Below are 24099 nucleotides of genomic sequence, written 5' to 3'. Positions count from 1 at the left end.
CCCCAAACCCCCTCACTTCCCCCCCCCCACTTCCCAGAGCTAAATACAGGATTATAGTTACAATAATCATATTCTAAATAAAAATTATGCATAATATACAATTAACCAAATTCATAATGCGCTTTAACTCTCTTTTAACATAACTACAAACAACGTACCAATAACAATATCCCACTAAAATCTACTCATAAGCTAAATGATACTTTTTAGTCCCATATTTATTTTGAATTTTCTTCCAACTTTCTTCCAACTTTCAAATTCTGATGAGAAATTCCTTTGAGAGATCGGAGGAAACCCACCAAGGACCTAGCTCAGCATCCGCCAACTTCATCGGGAGGCGTAGTTGACCTTTCCACAGTCTGAAGAAGCTCAAACAGAAATGGCCTTTGTGGATGGGTAGCAGCCAAGACACCACACTTGCAGAAGGGGGAAGAAGGTGATTTTTGGGGCTTCCCTTTTGCGGGGCCCCGAGTGGAGCACTTTGGCATTGCTCGGCTGCGCCCCAGTCGCCCCCTCCCCGCAGCGGCTTCCACGAAGGGGTTAAACGCAGAGAGCTTTTCTCTGGCGCCTAGAGAGGAGGCCGGAAACGGAAATAAGGCTGTGGGAGTGCACTTTCCGGCCCCTCCCTCCACTTTTCCCGCTCTCCCGGCCTTTCTTACGGCGGCGCTGCGGAGGTTCCCCTCGCGGGGAGGGTCGCTGAAAGGGCGCCAGGTGGGCGAGGAGGCTCCGAGAGGGGGAGGGCAATCAGGAGGGGGGAATCCCCGGGGGGGGAAGGGGAGGGGGGATTCCTGGGGGGAGGGAGAGCCAGGTGGGTTTCCCCCAGTTGCGCCCCCTCCCCTTCCGAGTCTCCGCCTTTCCTCGCGGGCTTTTCTGCTCCGTGGGAAGCGCTGCGCCTTCGCTTCTCCTCCTCCTGGGTTGCGGCTTCCGCGAACGGCTCTCCGATCCCCTCCAGGTCCTTCCCCCGAGCCCCCCTCCTGCCCCGCAGCCCCCCCTCTTGGCGCAGCCCGGCTCCCCGCCTGGGGGCTCCCGGGGATTCCCGGAAGGTTGGGCACCCCCGTTCCCACGTTCCCCTCTCGCTGCTGGGGAGGGTCAGCCTGCCAGTGCCTGGAGGGGAGGAGGAGGAGGAGGAGGACGGGGGGAGCTCTGGGCTGGGAGGGAGCGAGGCTGGAGGGGAGGGCGGGGACCCTGCGAGGAGGAGCTGAATGGCGTCTGGAAGGCGGGTGAGGGAGAGCCGAGAGGCGTCCAGGTGGGCTTGGCCGATGGGCTGCCCTGTCCAGGTGGGCTTCCTTTGAGATGGAGCCCCTGAATCTGCCTCTCTTACGTGCCCGGATTCCCTCTCTGGTGACTGCTGCGCCCCTGTTTCTCTCTGCCCATGTAAAGGAACAGCCCTGTCTGCGGAGGTTTTCAATTTTAATTGCAGCTCTTTAATGGGCTGTATAATCTACACTGAAAAAGAAGTTCTGCACTGTTTTTTTTTCAAACAGCTTTCCAAAGAGATCCAGGCGAACAACCCTTACATGGATGATGGTATTTTGACTGGGGTTTTTTTTTAAAGGGAAGGACAAAGGTCCACTATCCCCAAGTCCTTTGAAAGGATTAATCACTGTCTAGATTGATCATTTTTAACAGAAAACAGTTCTCTAAATTTAATGGCAAGGGCATTCCCCACACATGTTCCCACATATTGTAGTATGGTTAAAGATAATTTTAAAAAGTTGCTTGGTGTAGATAGCAGGCAAACAAAGAATGAGCATTTAAATGAACATTTTGAACCCATAGCCCTCCACCTTTAAAAAGGACCTTGACTTGGCTGAAAAGCAGTTGTCAGACTCACCCTGGTCTGATCTCTTAGGAGAGAAATACTCTTGACTCAATTGGGTTGAGGCAAAAAGGTTTTTTTTTTACTAAAAAGCTGTCCTCTTGCTCCAGCTCTCCTGTGCTCGATTCTTCCTTCAGCTCCACTCTGGTCATCTTGCTGGCAGCTGCCTTAGCCCCCAGGGATGAATGTCACTCCAATGGGTTTCTCTTCCCAGTCTTCCTTTTTCCTGACCCATTGGAATCTTAGTGTGTTGTCCTTTCCCAGCCATCCGGATAGATCCAGCCCTCCTGGAGGGGGTTTCCCAGGATGCTCTCCCCTAAGCCTCGATCTCTTCCTCGGTCGCTCCCTTGAGACGACATTGTTTGTATGTGTCAGAATCCATTTATATCCCATTCCTAAATCCCTATCTGTATACCCCCAAATCTCACACCCCTCACTGGATTCTGCCATTCCCAAGGAGGAGAAGAGAAGATGTTAATTGGCCATCCCTATCCATTAGATGCAAGGGGAGGAAGTAAATGTCGTAAAGGCATGGAAGATCCCTCTACCCATGGAAGGTTTTGACACCTGAATCTTAATTGATCCGGGACTGTCCAAATGGACTGAAGGGAGGGGGCTTTACTCGGGAACACTTTAAAAGTATCAATCTGCAACACAGTTTCCAGATCCTGTCTTGATTTTCCACTGACATTCATGTTTTAGTAAAAGTTCCTGCTTGGACAATCCTGTCTCCAAGAGTTCTTCTTTCCTAAGACGTGGATTGGGTTGGGTCCTGACATTAGACCAGATCTGCAGTAAGAGTCAACCTGGAAGGAAAAACCTTACCGGGGGACTTTGCAAAAAATACAATGTCTAACGATGAAGCAAGGGACGAGGAAAGCCCCATGGAAAGGGAGTTTTCCCTCCAAACGAAACCCCACCAACGGTCGGAAGCTGAAGCATCATATTCCTCTGGGGAAGAGGTGGAAACACATGACTGCAAACTGCGGTGTTCGATGGGTGTTGGAAGGAAAAGTGAGTGGGAAAAGGCATCGAGGAAAGTGACCCTGAGGCGGGGCAGCCACCAACCTGAATGGAGGCAAGAGATGGAGAGCTCCCTTCACGTCAGTGAAGAGGAGTGGAACCTAGAGAAAGCTATTGACCTGATGAAGAAAACCCTTAGCTCACTAACAGAGGAGAAAGCTGAGTACCGCAGCCGCAGCAGCGCCTGGGACCACAACTGGAGAGACAGTGGGGGGATCCGGTACCTGCAACACCAGGGCCGCCCGCTGGAACAGGAGCTGCTGCCTCAGTAGTAAACCCCCCCCCCGAACCACAGACGGGGATCAGGATGAGGGACAATACCGCCCGCTGTGCAGACAACGATCCATTCAAAGACTACCGCCCCTGGAAGCAAAATTCAGGGGAGAGCCACCACGCTTGGGGTTTTTCCTAACCCACGCCCTCAGCTATATGGAAGAATACGGACGGGACATCCCCAGTGACAAAGCCCGCATCCATATCATGCAATCCGCCCTGGACAGACCGGCTGCAGACTGGGTGGTGAACCTGCATGACTCCAACGCCCCAGAACTCAACGACTTCAACCGATTCATGTCATCCTTGAGGTGGTTCGAGGATCCCTTGGCTGATCGTAAGGCCTGGGAGAGAATGAAAATGGTGAGGCAGGGCAGACAACCAGTGGCTGAATATACCCAAGAATCCAGTCTCTTCTTGAAAGCCTCCAGTGATGAAACTCCCACAATGTCAGAACTCACCCCAATCCACATTTTAGGAAAGAAGAACTCTTGGAGACAGGATTGTCCAAGCAGGAACTTGTACTAAAACATAGTTGGTAGTGGATAATCTAAACAGGATCTAGAAACTGTATCACAGATCGATACTTTTAAAGTGTCCCTGAGTAAAACCCCTCCCTTCAGTCCATTTGGTCAGTCTCAGATCAGTTAAGTTTCATGTGTCGAGAACCTCAATGCATTTACAGCGCCGTTATTTCCTCCCCTTCACATTCCAATCGGAGATGCAAACCAGAAAACCACCCCCCTTTCTTGCTTTTGTTCTTCTCAGTTCAAAGGTTCTTCTTCTGGTCTTTGATGATGGCCTCTAGGCAGGCTGAATAGACAACCTTGCGTCTAATGGATAGGGGTGGCCAATTGACATCTTCTCCTTGTGGATGGCAGAATCCAAAAGGGGGGGTGAGATTTAGGTTTGCGCAGATAGGAAATTAGGAATGGAATATAAATGGATTCTGACACACAACTTCTGAAGGCAATCTGTTCCATTGGTTGATTGGTCTCACTGTCAGAAAATTTCTTTTATTTCTTTTATTTATTTATTTATTTCTAGGTTGAATCTCTCCTTGATCAATTTCCATCTGTTATTCCTTGTCTAGCCTTCAGGTGCTTTCTGTGACAGCCCCTCAAATATTGGATGCCTGCTATCATGTCTCCCCTGGTCCTTCTCTTCACTAGACTAGCCATGCCCACTTACTGTAACCGTTCTTCATGTGTTTTAACCTCCAGTCCTATAATCATCTTTGTTGCTCTTCTCTGCACTTTTTCTGGAGTCTCAACATTTTTTTTATACTGTGGAGACCAAAAATGACCTCCGTTCACTCTGCCGGGACCTGAAGACCTGGCTCTTCAAGCTCTCTGGCCCAGGCTGAGAATTTTAATTTTAATTTTAACTGGGGTTTTATTTGTTCAGGGACGGATATAATTTTTTAAAAATTGTTTTTAACTTTTGTATTTTTTGTTTTAATCACCCTGTAAACCGCCCTGAGTCCTTCGGGAAAGGGCGGTATATAAATGTAATAAAATAAATAAAAGAAATAAATAAAATTGGTTGCAGTATGCAAAGAAGGATTACAGAGAGATAAGTGGTAACTGAGAAATGCACTCTTCTGCCTAGCATCCCCTGCTGGAGGAGAAAATCCAGCTGTTTTTTTACAGCAAGGTCATTTTATTTTATTTTTTTATTTTAATTCCATTTATATCCCGCCCTTCTCCGAAGACTCAGGGCGGCTTACAAGCTTAGCAGTAGCCTTCATTCTATGTATATGCCTGCTTATTAGGGCTTTCACACACACCCCAAGCGGCATTATTACAAAGTCATCTTAATTGCCCCCAACAATCTGGGTCCTCATTTTACCTACCTCGGAAGGATGGAAGGCTGAGTCAACCTTGAGCCTGGTGGGATGCGAACCCACCATTGCATTGATCTACTCCCCAAGTGTAGTAGTAAGAAACAGTCACAAGATAAAATTCTTATCTTTAGAATTAATCCATTGGGTGAGCGAAGAGAGACGAGCTTGACCAGCAAGGTCAAAGGGAAGACATTTTTTTTTCTTTCACCCTTTTCTTTTACTTTTTTTCCCATCCACAACCAGAGATCTTGCTTAACTAAATGGCCTACATTCTTGGCAAGGTCCATGTCACTGCGTTTTTTCTGTTTTGTCCGCTCAGCACGTCTCACTTTGTTTTTCTGCCAGCTGCATTGTACTCTTATCATTGTAACCAAGGTGATTGTCACATGTCCAGCCATGTTTTGGTTTCATGTCTGGATCTACTATGATGTGCGCATGTCCAGCCACAAAATTTTACTTCTACTACTTCTCTCCTTCGCTTTGTGCTATCTGGTGAGATAGACATGTAGTCATGAGTCTTTCTTTGTAATTAAAAGTTTTATAGTAGAATATATGCTTCGGGTTTTCTTTATTTTTACCTGATGTTCACCATGCATCAAATGAACCACGGTTCATCGCCCTATGATAGGGAGTTTTTTGATTTTCTCCCTGACAGTCCAAGCCTTACATATTCCATGTTCAGCGCTGGCCTACACTTTCTGTGAAGCCCTTTCCATCTTCTACTGTCAGGTGATCTTTATTCTCAGCTGCAACATCTTCATTTGCAATAATACCTTTATTCAGACAATGCCAAGTATTTCAAAACCGTAGAACCTCTTAATTTAATTGGGAAGAATTAATTGTATTAATTAATTGTAATGTATACTTTTTTCTTTTTCTCACATCTTCTGAAGCCATTTTATAAAACAACTAAAGTTACACTTTTCTTTGAATCTTATAGATAAAGAGGATGGCAATAAGAGCACCCTGGACAACTGAGAATAACAAGCAGCTTTTAAAAGGAAAGGAAATCAAGCCAGAAATTCAAATATTTTCAATTTCCTTCAGAAAGGCACAAAATTCTACACTTTACTCAGCAGGCGAGAGAGAAACAAGAGAAAAGCAAGAAGATATTTGAAGCTGGTAAAAGTACACTTCACAAAACCCCACGATACATTTCACAAAAAATCAAGAGTTTATTTTTGATTCCGAAAAACCGGGAAATATTTGGAAGTCAGTGGCAAGAAAAGGTCAATTAGACAGGCATGTACAGCATACAGTAAGGCAGGCCTCAACCTGTGCAGAAAAAGCCTGGCTTGAATCAAAGCACCACTAAATAAGGAATCGCCCATATTTTTGACCCCCTCAAGAATATCATTGGTGGAAAAGCTGTACGGATGTGCCAATTGTGGGAAAAACCCTAATGGTACATAACAACTGATTATGCACGAGAAGATCCACACTGTAGAAAAGCCATTGAAATGCTAGAAATGTGACAAAAGGTTTAGTCTGAACAGCTTTCTTGTGGTTCATGGAAAGACACAGACAGGACAGATGCCCTGCAAATGCTCTCACTGCGGTAAATGCCTTAGCAACTAGAGCAACTTGGTGATACGTCAGAGGACTCACACCAAGGAGAAAGTGTATGAGTGTCCAGTTTGAGGAAAAGTTTCATTAGACATTCCCACCTCATGAGTTACCAAATGACTCGAAAAGGAGATAAATTCTTTGAATGTCCGGACTGTGGGAAACGTTTTAGTCGGAATTCCCACTTGGTGATACACCAGAGGATTCACACAGAGGAAAAACCTTTTGAATGTCCTCATTGTGGGAAAGGTTTCAATCACAATTCCACCCTGGTGATACACCTGAGGACTCACACAGGGGAGAAACCCTATGAATGTCCTGATTGTGGGAAAAGTTTCAGTCGGATTTATAACCTGGTGTCACATCAGCGGATTCACACAAGAGAGAAACCCTTTGAATGTCCTGATTGTGGGAAAGGTTTCAGTCACAGTTCCAGCCTGGTGATACACCAGAGGACTCACACAGGGGACAAACCTTTTGAATGTCCTCATTGTGGGAAAGGTTTCATTTCCAATTCCAGCCTGGTGACACACCAGAGGACTCACACAGGGGAGAAACCCTATGAATGTCCTGATTGTCGGAAAGGTTTCACAGACTATTCCACCCTGGTGAGACACAAGAGGACTCACACAGGGGAGAAACCCTATAAATGTCCTGATTGTGGGAAAAGTTACAGTGACTATTCCAGCCTGGTGAAACACCAGAGGATTCACACAGAACAGAAACCTTTTGAATGTCCTCATTGTGGGAAATATTTCAGTCACAATTCCAGCCTGGTGAACCACCAGAGGTCTCACACAGAAAAGAAATCATATGAGTGTCCAGATTGTGGGAAAAGTTTCATTAGAAAAATCCAGCTCACGAATCACCAGAAAATGCACACAGGAGAGAAACCATTTGAATGTCTTGATTGTGGGAAAGGTTTCAGTCAGAATTCCCTCCTGGTGAGACACCAGAGGACTCACACAGGAGAGAAACCCTTTGAATGTGCTCTCTGTGGGAAAAGTTTCAGTCACAGTTCCAGCCTAGTCATACACCAGAGGTCTCACACAGGAGAGAAGCCGTATAAGTGTCCAGATTGTGGCAAAAATTTCACTGACAATTCCCACCTCATGAGACACTTGAGGACTCACACAGGAGTGAAACCCTTTGAATGTCCTGATTGTGGGAAAAGTTTCAGTCAGAATTATGAACTAGTGATACACCAGAGGATTCACACAGGAGAGAAACCATATGAGTGTCCAGTTTGTGGGAAAGGTTTTAATTACCGTTCTATACTGGTGAAACACCAGAGGATTCACACACAGAAACCATTTCAGTGTCCTGATTGTCGGAAATATTTCAAGGAAAATTGCTACCTGGTGAACCACCAGAGGACGCACATGGGAGGGAAACCGTATGAGTGTCCAGAATGTGGTAAAAGTTTCAGTCGGAATTCCAGTCTGGTGATACACCAGAGGACTCACACAGGAGAGAAACCCTTTAAATGTCCCGAGTGTGGGAAAAGTTTCAATCACATTTCTAAACTGCTGACACACCAGAGAACTCACACAAGAGAGAAACCCTTTGAATGTCCTGATTGTGGGAAAAGTTTCAGTCACAATTATGAACTAGTGATACACCAGAGGATTCACACGGGAGAGAAACCATTTGAGTGTCCAGTTTGTGGGAAAAGTTTCAGTCGGAATTCCAATCTGGTGAAACACCAGAGGATTCACACAGGAGAGAAACCATATGAGTGTCCAGTTTGTGGGAAAAGTTTCAGTCAGAATTCCAATCTGGTGATACACCAGAGGACTCACACAGGAGAGAAACCCTTTGAATGTCCTGATTGTGGGAAAAGTTTCAGTCACAATTATCAACTCGTGTTACATCAGAGGATTCACACGGGAGAGAAACCCTTTAAATGTCCTTTTTGTGAGAAAGGTTTCAGTCATACTTACAACCTGTTGATGCACCAGAGGATTCACATGGGCGGACACCTGTCAAATATCCAATCTGTGGAAGATATTTCAAGTTGAAAGCACCCCTTATTGAACGCAAGAAATCTGACATGAGGCAAAAGTTGATGCATTTAAAGAAGGTTTGATTTTTATTTCGGATTTCCCATTGAGAGTGTAGGTGAGAAATTGACTATTTTAATTCTGGTTTAATCCTTTTTAGTCCACATCTCAGGTTTAGACCAGTTGGCGGAGAGAAATAAGTGGAAATTATTATTTTGATAAAGACTAGTTTTTTTATTTTTGGTTATCAGCAGAAATTACTGGATATTTCCTTTTGCAGAAGTTGTGTAATTTGTGAAAAAGGCTTTCGGGTGGTATTTTTTGTATATTGATTATGGAACTCCCGGTTATGGAGTTTCATTCCTCTACCTTGGTGTCCTCCAGATTTTGAGGTCCAGAATTCCCCAGCCAACATACAAATAGTCCTCGAGATAACAATTGTTATCTCAATTACGGTTGCATCTTGCTATGGTGGTTAAGCAAGACTACCTTGATGAACTATCCCACCTCCTATCCCTGATGAAGCCGTTAATCAAATTGCAAGTCCTCTATACCTTTTGAACCTCAAGTTTGTGAAGAAGAGCAGGACATGCATCCGTGGGCTATGTTAGTATGTCATGAAAGCACAGACCCAGATTTGCCTTCCAAAGACCTCCTTACCCTTTTAGTTCCCTCCAGGCCTTTCCCTTCCCCACAGGATCCCCACAATCTTTTTCCCACTTCCATTGGATCCCTTCAATCCTTAATCTTGACTCTCACCACACCACACCTCACAGCCTCCTCCTCCATACCTTTTGAAGATCTCTGAACCTCAAGTTGGTGAAGGAAGGCAGGTGCCATATGGTGGACTTGTGGAAGCAGCTGCTATTTTGCCACGCCTGCATCTGGGCCAAATTGGTGGCTGCATCTTGGTCACTGTCGCCTGGGAGTGTGACCGACCGTTCAGTTCTGCTACCTTAACCCTTTGTAGACTGTGTTAAGAGATTGTGGGCGCAGTGAAAATGATGGCTGCCTCCAGGAGGTTTCCAAAAAGGCAGACTATGTATCCCTGGGGCACCAGATAAGTGGACAAGTACCACTTGCGCCATTATTGTGCTGCAACTGCCCAAAAAAGCCAATGCAGTCCTAGATTGCAGCAGCAGAGGAATAGTGTCAAGACAACAGGAAGAGATAGAATTGCTTCACACACTGTTGGTGACGTCACTTCAAATACTGTATCCAGTTTTGGTCACCACGATACCGAAAAGTTTTTGAAACCCTGGAAATTATGCAGAGAAGAGCGGTGAAGATGATAAAGGGTCTGGACACTAAATCATATGGTGATCAGTTGTGGGAGCTAGGTATATCTAGGCTATCAAAGGGCATCATACTTGAGGGAGACGATAGCTGTCTTCCAGTACGTGCGGGGCTGTCACCAAGAAGAGGGGATTTACTTACTCTCTAAGGTACCTGAGGGCAGGACAAGAGGTTTATTAAAATGAGATCCAACTTAGAAGTAAAGAGAAATTTTCCATCACTGAGAGCAATTAATCAATGGAATAGCTTGCCTCCAGAGATTGTGGCTGTCTCGGAGTCCTAGTGGACAATCACTTAAATATGAGCCAGCAGTGTGCTGCAGCTGCCAAAAAAGCCAACACTTTGCAACTTCTGAAGATAAGCTATTTCACTTGTTAACTGTTCTCACTCTTAGGATGTTTGTCTTTAGTTCTGGGTTGCTTCTTTACTTCATTAGTTTCCTTCCATTGTTTTTTATCTCACCTTCTGGTGCTTTGGAAAATAGGTTGGTCCCCTCGTTTTTGTGGCAGCCCCTCAAATTTTGGGAACACGGCTATCATATCACCCCTGGTTCTTCTTTTCACTAGACTAGCCATGCCCAAATCCTCCAACCGTTCTTCATTTGCTTTAGTCACCAGGCCTTTAATCATGTTTGCTGTTCTACTCTGCCCTCTTTTCAAAGTCTCATGATTTTGTGCCTACGATGGAAGAAAATGAAATTTGACTTTTCCTGATTAGATCAGGGGTCCCCAACCCAGGCGTGATTGGCTGCCCAGGGCACGCACTCATCCCCACTCATGCGAGCACTGCCGCCCTGGCAAAATTGGGGCGGGGCCTGGGCAAAATGGTTGGGCGCACAGCAAACCGGATGGCACTAGCGCCTGTACGGCAAAAATGGGGCGGTCCTAGCGAGTGTCAACTGGGTGGTAGCACCGCCCCGTTTGCGTCGCAGGTGCTCGTGGCCCCTTTTATGTGCGTGCACGCACGCGCATAAAACTCTTCCCCCTCTTTCCCTCCAGTCCGCCAACCAAGAATAGTTGGATTAAGTAGGTTAAGTAAGAAATGACTGGAATAATGGACTGTGTAAAAGTAAAGTTGAAGTTGTAACATTATATTTTACTATGCTAAAAAGAGTCAGAAGTCAACATTTTTCTCCTCGCTCTATGCTATTTTCCTTCTTCCCTTTTTCCTACCCTTAGTTTCCCACTATTTTATTTGTCTTTGTATTTTGAATAATAAAAATAATAAAAAATTGAGCAAAAAACCCACTGAACCCTGCAGAGATTCACTTCGCAACTTTGGCAAGGAAGGTCATAAAATGAAACAAACGGGTGCACATTTATAATGGTTTCAGCATCCCACACTCACGATCCCCATTTGTTACTATCCAACTAGCTTCTGACAAGAAACGTAAGTGGGGAATGCCGGCAGGAATCTGCAAGTCACGATCATGCTTTGCTTAACAACTACAGAGGAAGGGATGTAAGTTGACACTGTCATGTGATGCTTAACATGCTTAATGACCGGCTGCTTAGTGACGGGGATGCCAGTCCTATGCCCTGAGGCCTCCAGGGCAGAGAGTAAAGAAAATAGCCTTAGGGCAGAGGTCCTCAACGTTTTGGGCACCAGAGACCGGTTGTGTGGAGAAAAGTTTTTTCACGCACCAGAGAGTGTGTGGTTTTGTGTGCTGCCTGCATCCCACAGATGGCTTCAGCTAAGATATGCTGAAGCTCACAAAAATTGAATTACGGGATCACTGGAAAAGAGTATTATGCAATGATGAATCCAAGTCTGAAATTTTTGGATCCAATTGTCAACAATATGTGACATACAGGAACCAATTCCGTTGCATACTTGGGAGGTAATCTGGGTCAGAAATGTTAAATTTACTCAGGCTCAAAATTTAAGAGAAATTTTTTATAAAATGTTTTAGAGATGGCATTTGGATCCCAAAAAGTTGTCTAACATGTACCCTAACCTACAGCCTAAATGCTGGAGATGTGGTAGTTTAGATGCTACTTATTTTCATATGTGGTGGACTTGTAGAAATATAAAAGCTTTTTGGATTAAAATTTGGTGGAACATTCAAAAGATTTTTAAGAGAAAGATAAAGTTTTCTCCACAATTGTTTTTATTGGGTATTGTTGTAGATTGTGATACTAAAGAAATTAATTTGATGTTGAAATTGATAACAGTGGGCCTTCTCAGGGTGCCGCCGGTAAAAGAATGCCGCTGGATAACACCCAGGGGGAGGGCCTTCTCTGTGTGGGCGCCTGCCCTTTGGAACCAGCTGCCCGTGGAGCTTAGGACTGCCCCCGACCTTCGACCTTCGATCATTTCGCCGAGACCTGAAGACCTGGCTCTTCAAGCTTTCCGGCCCAGGCTGAGTTTTAATTGGGGTTTTAACTGGGGTTTTATATTTTTTCAGGGATTTAGTTTAATCTTTTTTAATTGCTCTTAATTTTTGTATTGATGTTTTATATACCCTGTAAGCCGCCCTGAGTCCTACGGGAAAGGGCGGTATATAAATTCAATAAAATTCAAATTCAAATTCAAACAGCAGCACGGTTACTGGTGGGACAATATTGGAAGAAGGATAGTTTGCCTACTATAGAAGAATGGGTACTTAAGGTATCGAATCTTGCAGAAATGTCTAAGATTTCTGCTTATTTGAAGGATGATTGGCAAGAAAGATATATTTCAGTTTGGAGGAGATGGATAGATTATATTCAGAATAAATATGGGACTAAAAAGTTCCATTTAGCTTATGAGTAGATTTTAGATTATTATTAATTTTAGTAATAGTATTGATTATATTTTTGTTTATTATGTTTTTAATAATTTGAATGTATCTATGTTAAAGGGGAGCTAAAGCACATTATGAATTTGGTTAATTTTATAATGGAATATGATTATTATATTTATAACCCTGTATTCAGCTCTGGGAAGTGAGGGGGGGAAGGGTGGTGGTTTGGGGCGGGTGGGTTTTGGGGATATGTATTGTAAAAATTTTTTTGGTAAAACTCTTTAATTAAAAAAAACAATATCTGAGAAGAGATGGAGAAATGAACATTTGCAGCCTTCAGGGAAACATGGTGGATCGTCTGTCCTGGTTTGCGGCTGCATTTCTGCTTTGTGCTGTCGCCCCCTCCCCCATTGGCATCCACGAAGGGGTTAAACGCAGAGAGCTTCTCTCTGGCGCCTAGAGAGGCCGGAAACGGGAACAAGGCTGTGGGAGTGTACTTTCCAGCCCCTCCCGCCCCTTTTCCTGCTCTCCCAGCCTTTCTTACGGCAGCGCTGCGGAGGTTCCCCTCGCGGGGAGGGTCGCTGAAAGGGCGCCAGGTGGGCGAGGAGGCTCCGAGAGGGGGAGGGCAATCAGGAGGGGGGAATCCCCGGGGGGGGGAAGGGGAGGGGGGATTCCTGGGAGAGCCAGGTGGGTTTCCCCCAGTTGCGCCCCCTCCCCTTCCGAGTCTCCGCCTTTCCTCGCGGGCTTTTCTGCTCCGTGGGAAGCGCTGCGCCTTCGCTTCTCCTCCTCCTGGGTTGCGGCTTCCGCGAACGGCTCTCCGATCCCCTCCAGGTCCTTCCCCCGAGCCCCCCTCCTGCCCCGCAGCCCCCCCTCTTGGCGCAGCCCGGCTCCCCGCCTGGGGGCTCCCGGGGATTCCCGGAAGGTTGGGCACCCCCGTTCCCACGTTCCCCTCTCGCTGCTGGGGAGGGTCAGCCTGCCAGTGCCTGGAGGGGAGGAGGAGGAGGGAGAGGACGGGGGGAGCTCTGGGCTGGGAGGGAGCGAGGCTGGAGGGGAGGGCGGGGACCCTGCGAGGAGGAGCTGAATGGCGTCTGGAAGGCGGGTGAGGGAGAGCCGAGAGGCGTCCAGGTGGGCTTGGCCAATGGGCTGCCCTGTCCAGGTGGGCTTCCTTTGAGATGGAGCCCCTGAATCTGCCTCTCTTACGTGCTCAGATTCCCTCTCTGGTGACTGCTGCGTCCCTGTTTCTCTCTGCCCACGTAAAAGAACAGCCCTACATGGATGATGGTATTTTGACTGGGCTTTTTCTTAAAGGGGAGGGCAGAGGTCCATTATCCCCAAGTGCTTTGAAAGGATTAATCACTGTCTAGACCAGGGGTAGGCAACCTCAGCTCTTTTATGACTCATGGACTTCAACTCCCAGAATTCCTGAGCCGAAGTCCATGAGTCATAAAAGAGCCGAGGTTGCCTACCCCTGGTCTAGACTGATTATTTTTTATCAGAAAACAGTTCTCTAAATTTAATGGCAAGGGCATTCCCCACACATGTTCCCACATATTGTAGTACGGTTAAGGATAATTTTAAAAAGTTGCTTGGTGTAGATAACAGCCAACAAAGAATGAGAATTTAAATGAACATTTGGACCCCATAGCCCTCCACCTTTAAAAAGGACCTTGACCTTGGCTCAAAAGCAGTTGTCAGACTCGCCCCGATCTGATCTCTTAGGAAAGAAATACCCTTGACTCGATTGGGTTGAAGCAAAGGGGTTTTTTTTTACTAAAAAGATGTCCTCTCGCTCCTGCTCTCCTGTGCTCAATACTTCCTTCAGCTCCTCACGTCTTCTTGCTGGCAGCTGCCTCGGCCCCCAGGGATGAATGTCACTCCAATGGGTTTCTCTTCCCAGTCTTCCTTTTTCCTGACCCGTCGGAATCTTAGTGGCTTTCCTTTCCCAGCCATCCAAATAGATCCAGCCCTCCAGGAGGGAGTTTCCAGGATGCTGTCCCCTAAGCCTCGATCTCTTCCTTAGTCGCTCCCTTGAGACGACATTGTTTGTATGGTTCCTACGGTAGAGACGGCTTCCTCTCCTGGTTGACCACCACTGCAGACCTAGCTTAATGTCAAATCTGCCCCAATCCGATCCCTTAGAAATAAAAGCTTTCAATTCCATTTGATTAAAGCAAAGGGCTCTTTTGCTAGTGTTGTTTGCCATAAATTCAAGCCAGCTCTGAAATCACCGCGCTTGCTGGATGCAAAATAAGGGGTAGGTTTGCCCCCAGCCCATCTCTTCCCCCCCCTCCATGACTAGCCCATTTCCAGCCAACTGGAACTCTCCAAGATGTTTTGAGACCTCTGAGATGTTTGGGGGTAATACATATATTTCTTAGGGTGCCTGGGCAGCATGGAATAGAATAGAATAACAGAATTGGAAGGGACCTTACCACCACCACCACCACCCCGCGCTTCTTACTCTTGTTGTTCTCAGTTCAAAGGTTCTTCCTCTGGTCTTTGATGATGGCCTCTAGGCAGGCTGAATAGACAACCTTGCGTCTAATGGATAGGGGTAGCCAATTGACATCATCTCTCCTCCTTGTGAATGACAGAATCCAATAAGGGGGGGGGGGTGAGATTTAGAATTGCACAGATAGCAAATTAGGAATGGAATATAAATGGAATATAAATGGATTCTGACACACAACTTCTAAAGCAGGGGTGTCAAAGTCAATTTCATTGAGGGCCACATCAGCATTGTGGTTGTCCTCGGGAGGGGGGCCCCGGGTGGGTGTGGCCTACTGGGTGGGTGTGGCCTACTGGGTGGGCGTGGCCAGCTTTATATCACTTGCTTCAGGGGTTCCTGGGTAGGACTGGGGCAGATCTGAGGTTCTCCGGCAGAGGAGGACGGGACCAAGGCGAGTGCCGGGACATTGTCCCTCCCTCCCTCCCATCCTCTGTTCTTTCCTTGCTCCCTCCCACTCTACATTCCTTCCTTCCTCTGTTCCTTCCTTCTTCCCTCCCACTCTCCATTTCTTCCTCCCTGTTCCTTCCTTCCTCTCTCCCTTTTTCCCTCCCACCCTCCCTTCCTTTCTTTGCCTTCTCATCTCGAGGTACAAAGGCAAAAAGTCTTCTTATTCTCTCTCCAAAGAATAAAGTTCTTACCTCACTCTCCCTCCTTCTGGCTTGTCTCTCCAGAAAAGAGAAACTAAAATCTTCCGCCAGTCAATCTCTTCTTCCCCTTTAAAAATCCCTCCCCAAGAGCCCCGCCCTGCCCCCAGCCACTGTGGAAGCCTCTGGAGCTCCCGACCTCTCTGCTGAATCCTCAGAGCTCTGGCAAAGCCTCTCAGCCAGCGCTGATCCCCCCCAATTCCCCTCTCCGCTACACATCCTTCCTTCCTTCTCTCCTCATCTTTCCTTCCTCCACGCTCAGGAAGGGGTGATGGGAGGGGGAGAGATTGCCAGCGCTGCCATCTTGCTGCCGGTCTTGCTATCCCGCATGGGGTGTGTGTGTCTGTCCCAGTGAAAGGAAAGCCTCATGGCTGCAAGGCTGGAAGTGCTGGTGGGTGTGGGGGTTGGTGCTGATCTACAACCGGGTTCTGTCCGTCAAAGCCAGAATGCACTCAGTCTAAGATCCACTGGAATCAGCAAGGAGCTACCTTGCCACCTCTGCCCCACCCCCTGAGTGTGCGCACAGCAGACAGCCAGCGCCGGCATCCTAGGTGAAGTCAGCATGCGTGACAAGACAGCCAGCAGGGACACTGGACTCTGCTTATGTGCACACACAGGGTTCGGGGCAGGGCTGCCCCGTGGATTTAACACTGAGCGCGTTCTGGCTTTGATGGATACAATCAGGTTGTAGATCAGCGCCCGGTTGGCCTGGCCTGGGCCGGGCCGAGGTGCAGCGGGCCAGTCCTTCGCTTTTTTCAGAGCAGGTGCCCGGGCCGGATGGAACCACATGTCAGGCCACATCCAGCCCGTTGGCCTTGTGTGTGACATGTCTATTCAAAAGGCAATCTGTTCCATTGGTTGATTGTTCTCACTGTCAGAAAATTTCTCCTTATTTCTAGGTTGAATCTCTCCTTGATCAGCTTCCATCTGTTATGTCTTGTCTGGCCTTCAGGTGCTTTCTGTGAGAGCCCCTCAAATATTGGATGCCTGCTATCATGTCTCCCCTGGTCCTTCTCTTCACTAGACTAGCCATGCCCAGTTCCTGTAACCGTTCTTCATGTGTTTTAACCTCCAGTCCTCTAATCATCTTTGTTGCTCTTCTCTGCACTTTTTCTGGAGTCTCAACATTTTTTTTATACTGTGGAGACCAAAATTGGTTGCAGTATGCAAAGGTTTACAGAGAGATAACTGGTAACTGAGAAATGCACTCTTCTGCCTAGCATCCCCTGCTGGAGGACAAAATCCAGCTGTTTTTTTACAGCAAGGTCACGCATTGATCTACTCCCCAAGTGTAGTAGTAAGAAACAGTCACAAGATAAAATTCTTATCTTTAGAATTAATCCATTGGGTGAGCGAAGAGAGACAGGAGCTTGACCAGCAAGGTCAAAGGGAAGACATTTTTTTTCTTTCACCCTTTTCTTTCACTTCTTTTGCCATCCACAACCAGAGATCTTGCTTAACAAAACGGGCTACTTTCTTGGCAAGGTCCAAGCCTTTCATCTTCCATGTTCTGCGCTCGCCTAGCACCTTCTGTGAAACCTTTTCCATTTTCTACTGTCAGGTGATCTTTATTCTCAGCTGCAACATCTTCATTTGCAATAATACCTTTATTCAGACAATGCCATCTATTTCAAAACCGTACAACCTCTTAATTTAATTGGGAAGAATTAATTGTGTTAATTGTAATGTATACATTTTTCTTTTTCTCACATCTTCTGAAGCCATTTTATAAACAACTAAAGTTACACTATTCTTTGAATCTTATAGATAAAGAGGATACCAATAAGAGCACCCTGGACAACTGAGAATAACAAGCAGCTTTTAAAAGGAAAGGAAATCAAGCCAGAAATTCAAATATTTTCAATTTCCTTCAGAAAGGCACAAAATTCTTCACTTTCCTCGGCAGGTGAGAGAAACACAAGAGAAAACCAAGAAGATATTTGAAGCTGGTAAAAGTACACTTCACAAAACCCCACGATACATTACACAAAAAATCAAGAGAGTTTATTTTTGATTCCGAAAAAGAGGGAAATATCTGGAAGTCAGTGGCAAGAAAAGGTCAATTAGACAGGCATGTACAGCATACAGTAAGGCAGGCCTCAACCTGTGCAGAAAAAAATGGCTTCAATCAAAGCACTACTAAACAAGTGATCGCCCATATTTTTGACACCCTCAAGAATATCATTGGTGGAAAAGCTGTACGGAGGTGCCAATTGTGGGGAAAACCCTAATGGTACATAACAACTGATTATGCACGAGAAGACCCACACTGTAGAAAAGCCATTGAAATGCTAGAAATGTGACAAAAGGTTTAGTCTGAACAGCTTTCTTGTGGTTCGTGGAAAGACACAGACAGGACAGATGCCCTGCAAATGCTCTCACTGCGGTAAATGCCTTAGCAACTAGAGCAACTTTGTGATACGTCAGAGGACTCACACCAAGGAGAAAGTGTTGAGTGTCCAATTTGGGGAAAAGTTTCATTAGACATTCCCACCTCATGAGTCACCAAATGACTCGAAAACGAGATAAATTCTTTGAATGTCTGCACTGTGGGAAACGTTTCAGTCGGAATTCCCACTTGGTGATACACCTGAGGAGTCACACGGGAGAGAAACCCTTTGAATGTCCTGATTGTGGGAAAGGTTTCCGTCACAGTTCCAGCCTGGTGATACACCAGAGGACTCACACGGGAGAGAAACCATTTGAATGTCCCGAGTGTGGGAAAAGTTTCATTCAGTTTTCTAACTTGAAGACACACCGGAGGATTCACACAGGAGAGAATCCCTTTGAATGTCCTGATTGTGGGAAAGGTTTCAATCACAGTTCCAGCCTGGTGATACACCAGAGGACTCACACGGGAGAGAAACCATTTGAATGTCCCAAGTGCGGGGAAAGTTTCAGTCAGATTACTAACCTGGTGTCACACCAGAGGATTCACACAGGAGAGAAACCCTTTGAATGTCCTGATTGTGGGAAAAGTTTCAGTCGCAATTCCAGCCTGGTGATACACCAGAGGACTCACACAGGAGAGAAACCTTTTGAATGTCCTGATTGTGGGAAAGGTTATAGACACAATTCCAGCCTGGTGAAACATCAGAGGACTCACACAGGGGAGAAACCCTATGAATGTCCTGATTGTGGGAAAGGTTTCACTGACCATTCCAGCCTGGTGAAACACCAGAGGATTCACACAGGAGAGAAACCCTTTGAATGTCCTGATTGTGGGAAAGGTTTCAGTCACAATTGCAGCCTGGTGATACACCAGAGGACTCACACAGGAGAGAAACCTTTTGAATGTCCTGATTGTGGGAAAGGTTATAGACACAATTCCAGCCTGGTGAAACATCAGAGGTCTCACACAGGGGAGAAACCCTATGAATGTCCTGATTGTGGGAAAGGTTTCACTGACCATTCCAGCCTGGTGAAACACCAGAGGATTCATACAGGAGAGAAACCCTTTGAATGTCCTGATTGTGGGAAAGGTTTCAGTCACAATTACAGCCTGGTGATACACCAGAGGACTCACACAGGAGACAAACCTTTTGAATGTCCTCATTGTGGGAAAGGTTATAGACACAATTCCAGCCTGGTGAAACATCAGAGGACTCACACAGGGGAGAAACCCTATGAAGGTCCTGATTGTGGGAAAGGTTTCATTGACCATTCCAACCTGGTGAAACACCAGAGGACTCACAGAGAAAAGAAATCATATGACTGTCCAGATTGTGGGAAAAGTTTCATTAGAAAATTCCAGCTCACGAGTCACCAAACGACTCACGCAGGAGAGAAACCATTTGAATGTGTTGATTGTGGGAAAAGTTTCAGTAGAAAATTCCAGCTCACGAGTCACCAGAAAATACACACAGGAGAGAGACCCTTTGAATGTGCTCTCTGTGGGAAATGTTTCAATGAGAATTCCAGCCTGGTGATACACCAGAGGACTCACACAGGAGAGAAGCCGTATGAGTGTCCAGATTGTGGCAAACGTTTCGCTGACAATTCCAACCTGGTGAAACATCAGAAGACTCACACAGGAGAGAAACCCTTTGAATGTCCTGATTGTGGGAAAAGTTTCAGTCAGAATTATGAACTAGTGATACACCAGAGGATTCACACAGGAGAGAGACCATATGAGTGTCCAGTTTGTGGGAAAAGTTTCAATTACCGTTCTAGTCTGGTGAGACACCAAAGGATTCACACAGAGAAACCATTTGAATGTCCTGATTGTGGGAAAAATTTCAAGGAAAATTCCTACCTGGTGAACCACCAGAGGACGCACATGGGAGGGAAACCGTATGAGTGTCCAGAATGTGGTAAAAGTTTCAGTCGGAATTCCAGTCTGGTGATACACCAGAGGACTCACACAGGAGAGAAACCCTTTAAATGTCCTTTTTGTGGGAAAAGTTTCAGTCATACTTACAACCTGTTGATGCACCAGAGGATTCACATGTGTGGACACCTGTCAAATATCCAATCTGTGGAATGTACTTGAAGCGTAAATCACCTCTTATTGAATACAAGAAATTTGACATGAGGCAAAAGCTGATGAATTTAAAGAAGGTTTGATTTTCATTTCGGATCTCCCATTGAGAGTGTAGGTGAGAAATTGACTATTTTAATTCTGGCCTAATCCTTTTTAGTCCACATCTCAGGTTTAGACCAGTTGGCAGAGAGAAATAAGTGGAAATTATTAATTTGATAAAGACTAGCTTTTTATGTTTGGTTATCAGCAGAAATTACTTGATATTTCCTTTTGCAGAAGTTGTGCAATTTGTCAAAAAGGCTTTTGGGTGGTGTTTTTTGTATATTGATTATGGAATTCCAATTTATGGAGTTTCATTCTTCTACCTTAGTGTCCTCCAGATTTTGAGCTCCAGAATTCCCCAGGCAACATACAAATAGTCCTCGAGATAACAATTTTTACCTCAGTTACGGTTGCATCTTGCAATGGTGGTTAAACAAGACTCCCTTGATGAACTATCCCACCTCTTTCTCTCCCTGATGAAGCCATTTAACAAATTTAAGTTCTCTGTACCTTTTGAATGTGAAGAAGAGCAGGACATGCATCCGTGGGCTATGTTAGCATGTCATGAAAGCACAGACCCAGGTTTGCCTTCCAAAGACCTTTCCCTTTTAGTTCCCCCCAGGCCTTTCCCTTCCCCACAGGATCCCCACAGTCTTTTTCCCACTTCCATTGGATCCTTTCAATCCTTAAGCCCACCACATCATGCCTCACAGCCTCCTCCTCCATACCTTTTGAAGGTCTCTGAACCTCAAGTTGGTGAAGGAGGGCGGGGGCCATATGGTGGACTTGTGGAAGCAGCTGCTATTTTGCCACACCTGCCTCTGAGGCAAATTGGTGGCTGGATCTTGGTCACTGTCGCCTGGGCCTGGGACCGACTGTTCTGTTTTGCTACCTTAACACTTTGTAGACTGTGTTAAGAGATTGTGGTTGCGCTGAAAATGACGGCTGCCTCCAGGAGGTCTCCAAAAAGGCAGACTATGTATCCCTGGGACACCAGATAAGTGGACAAGTACCACTTGCGCCATTATTGTGCTGCAACTGCCCAAAAAGCCAATGCAGTCCTAGGTTGCATCAACGGAGGAATAGTGTCAAGACAATAGGAAGAGATAGAATTGCTTCACACAGTGCTGGTGACACCACACTTAGAATACTGTGTCCAGTTTTGGTCACTACGATAGAAAAAGTTGTTCAAACCCTGGAAATTGTGCAGAGAAGAGCGGTAAAGATGATAAAGGGTCTGGACACTAAATCATATGGTGATCAGTTGTGGGAGCTAGGTATATCTAGGCTGTCAAAGGTCATCATACTTGAGGGAGACGATAGCTGTCTTCCAGTACGTGAGGGGCTGTCACCAAGAACAGGGGATTGACTTACTCTCTAGGGCACCTGAGGGCAGGATAAGTAGTAATGGGTGAAGGTTTAGGACAAGAAGTAACGAGTGGAAGCTTATTAAAATGAGATCTAATGTAGAAGTAAGGAGAAATTTTCTGTCAGTGATGGCAATCAATAGAATAGCTTGCCTCCAGAGATTGTGGCTGTCCCATTACTGGTGGTTTTCAGAAATAGGCTGGACCATCTTTTGAGTGGGATGGTATAAGGCTCATGCCTTGAGCTACGTGTTGGACTAGAAGACCCCCCCCAGCTTCCCTTCCAAGCCTATTATGCTATGTTTCCATGAATTCGGAGACAGTTTATAAAACAGGTGCAAAACAATCCCATAAACTTGCTTCTCATAAAGGGGTTTATTTTTTAAAAAATATTTTATCTAGAAAGTGAATATAAATACAAACTCCACAAAAAATTTTTTTTCCAAAATAAAACAAGGATAGACAAAGCCTTTTAAAATAAAAAGTTTTGTTTTAGATCCGGTATTCTTCAATATCTTCACAAATGACTTAGATGAGGGAATAGAAGGGGAACTCATAAAATTGGCACATAACACTAAGCTGGCAGGAATATCCAATACTGTCTTCTAGGGTTAGGGTTAATCTTGACAGACTTGAAAAGTGGACCCTATCCAGCAAGATGAAAATTAATGTGGAGAAAAGCAAGGTTTTACACCTAGACAGGAAAAACCAAAGGTCGAAGTGCAGATTAGGCAAAACCTGCTGTGAGAGGCATCTTTGAGTCCAAGTGGACAACCACTTAAATATGACACAGCAGTGTGTGGCGGCAGCCAAAAAAACATACAATCGCAGGTTTTATAAACAGGCATAGTGAGGTAGGCCATAAAGAAAGATACAAAGAATACATATGAATGCTGTATGTCATAAATGTGAGGTAGGACACAAAAGTGAGGCATGAAGAAAAACGCGTGTATTAGTTAGAAGAAGAACAAGGAAATGGAAAATGTCAAACCACGAGTTCACCTGTGGTTTGTAAGTAAGCTAGCACACAGTTCAGTTGCAGCTAACCACATATGTCTCGCTTGTAGCTAACCACAAACATGGTACAGGAAACGTAGAGGCTAGCAATGAAACAAGGGTGCAAAACATTTAGCTACAATTTAGCAATGCAAAGGGGGGCTAGAAATGAGCTAGAAGGGGGTCTGTAATTCATGTAACCAATCAGAGCTCATAAGTGTTTTGCTACTTTTGGAGACTATATATGTACTTGCTTTTCCATGACAAGGTGTTCAGACATTGCCTTTGCTTTTTGTTCTGAACCTTTTGCGCAAAATAAGCCAAACTTCTTTTGATTCCGGGGTCTGAGTCTCTTGATTCTGCAACAATAGAATCCAAATCACATGAAATATTAGTACCGCTTTATAAAGCCTTAGGGACGCGGTGGCTCAGTGGGTTAGGACGCTGAGCTTGTCGATCAGAAGGTCGGCAGTTTGGCGGGTCGAATCCCGAGTGCCGCATAGCAGAGTGAGCGCCTGTTACTCGTCCCAGCTTCTGCCAACCTAGCAGTTCGAAAGCACATAAAAATACAAGTAGAAAAATAGGGACCACTACGGTGGGAAGGTAACAGCGTTCCGTGCGCCTTTGGCGTCTAGTCATGCCAGCCACATGACCACGGAGACGTCCTCGGACAAGCGCTGGCTCTTTGGCTTTGAAACGGAGATGAGCACCGGCCCCTAGAGTCGGAAACGACTAGCACGCATGTGCGGGGGAACCTTTACCTTTACCTTTATAAAGCCTTAGGGCACATGGAATACTGCATCCACTTTTGATCAAATTACACAAAAGCTGTTGAGACTTTGGGGGAAAAGGGCAAAGGGCAACTAAGAAGATTGAGGGCCTGGAGACAAAAACATAAAGAATGGTTGCAAGAATTGGGTATGGCCAGTCTAAAGAAAAGGACTACTAGGAGTGACGTAACATGCTTAATGACCGGCTGCTTAGTGACGGGGATGCCACTCCTATGCCCTGAGGCCTCCAGGGCAGAGAGTAAAGAAAATTGCCTTAAGGCAGAGGTCCCCAATGTTTTGGGCACCAGAGACCGGTTTTGTGGAGAAAAGTTTTTCCACGCACCAGAGAGTGTGTGGTTTTGTAGAGATGCTTAGATTGATCGCTTTATTTGAAGAGGAGTATATATCTAATTATGTTTTTCTTTGTATTTTGAATAATAACAATGTTAATGCAAAATAACCCCAACCCCGTTACTAACTAAAACCTGCGGTGATTCACTTCACAACTGTGGCAAGAAAGGTCATAAAATGGAACGGGTGCACATTTATAATGGTTCCAGCATCCCACGCTCACGATCCCCATTTGTGACTTTCCCACTAGCTCCTGACAAGAAAAATAAGTGGGGAATGCCGGCAGGAATTTGCAAGTCACGGTCATGCTTGGCTTAACAACTGCAGAGGAACAGATGTAAGTTGGCACTGTCATGTGACAGCATGCTTAATGACCGGCTGCTTAG

At 45.7% G+C, this 24099-nt stretch overlaps 1 protein-coding gene and 1 long non-coding RNA gene across 4 annotated transcripts in view; both read left to right on the top strand.

The window, feature by feature from the left end:
• The first annotated feature begins 1220 nt into the window (after nucleotides 1–1220).
• Nucleotides 1221–24099, top strand: part of LOC308664100 — a 101018-nt gene continuing 78139 nt past the window's right edge. Inside the window, exon 1 of the long non-coding RNA XR_014025604.1 lies at nucleotides 1221–1374. This is a non-coding gene — a long non-coding RNA (uncharacterized lncRNA). The remainder of the gene's footprint in view (nucleotides 1375–24099) is intronic.
• Nucleotides 13066–24099, top strand: part of LOC308664084 (uncharacterized protein) — an 89372-nt gene continuing 78338 nt past the window's right edge. The window contains exons 1-2 of one of the 3 annotated variants that reach the window (XR_014025597.1): nucleotides 13066–13147; nucleotides 17472–20302. Coding sequence is in view for 1 of the 3 variants with exons in the window: in XM_081321060.1 (XP_081177186.1) it covers nucleotides 18202–20196 (1995 nt within the window). In the remaining 2 variants the exon portion in view is untranslated. Of the gene's footprint in view, nucleotides 13148–17471; nucleotides 22509–24099 lie in introns of those variants that run through there. The other 2 variants (XM_081321060.1, XM_081321062.1) reach the window with 2 other exon arrangements.

This window comes from Vipera berus (assembly GCF_964194415.1).
Source record: "Vipera berus genome assembly, chromosome: 2".
In the NCBI taxonomy this organism is placed as follows: domain Eukaryota; kingdom Metazoa; phylum Chordata; class Lepidosauria; order Squamata; family Viperidae; genus Vipera; species Vipera berus.
Note: the sequence above shows the minus strand (reverse complement) of the source record. Positions and strands in the feature narration are given on the sequence as shown.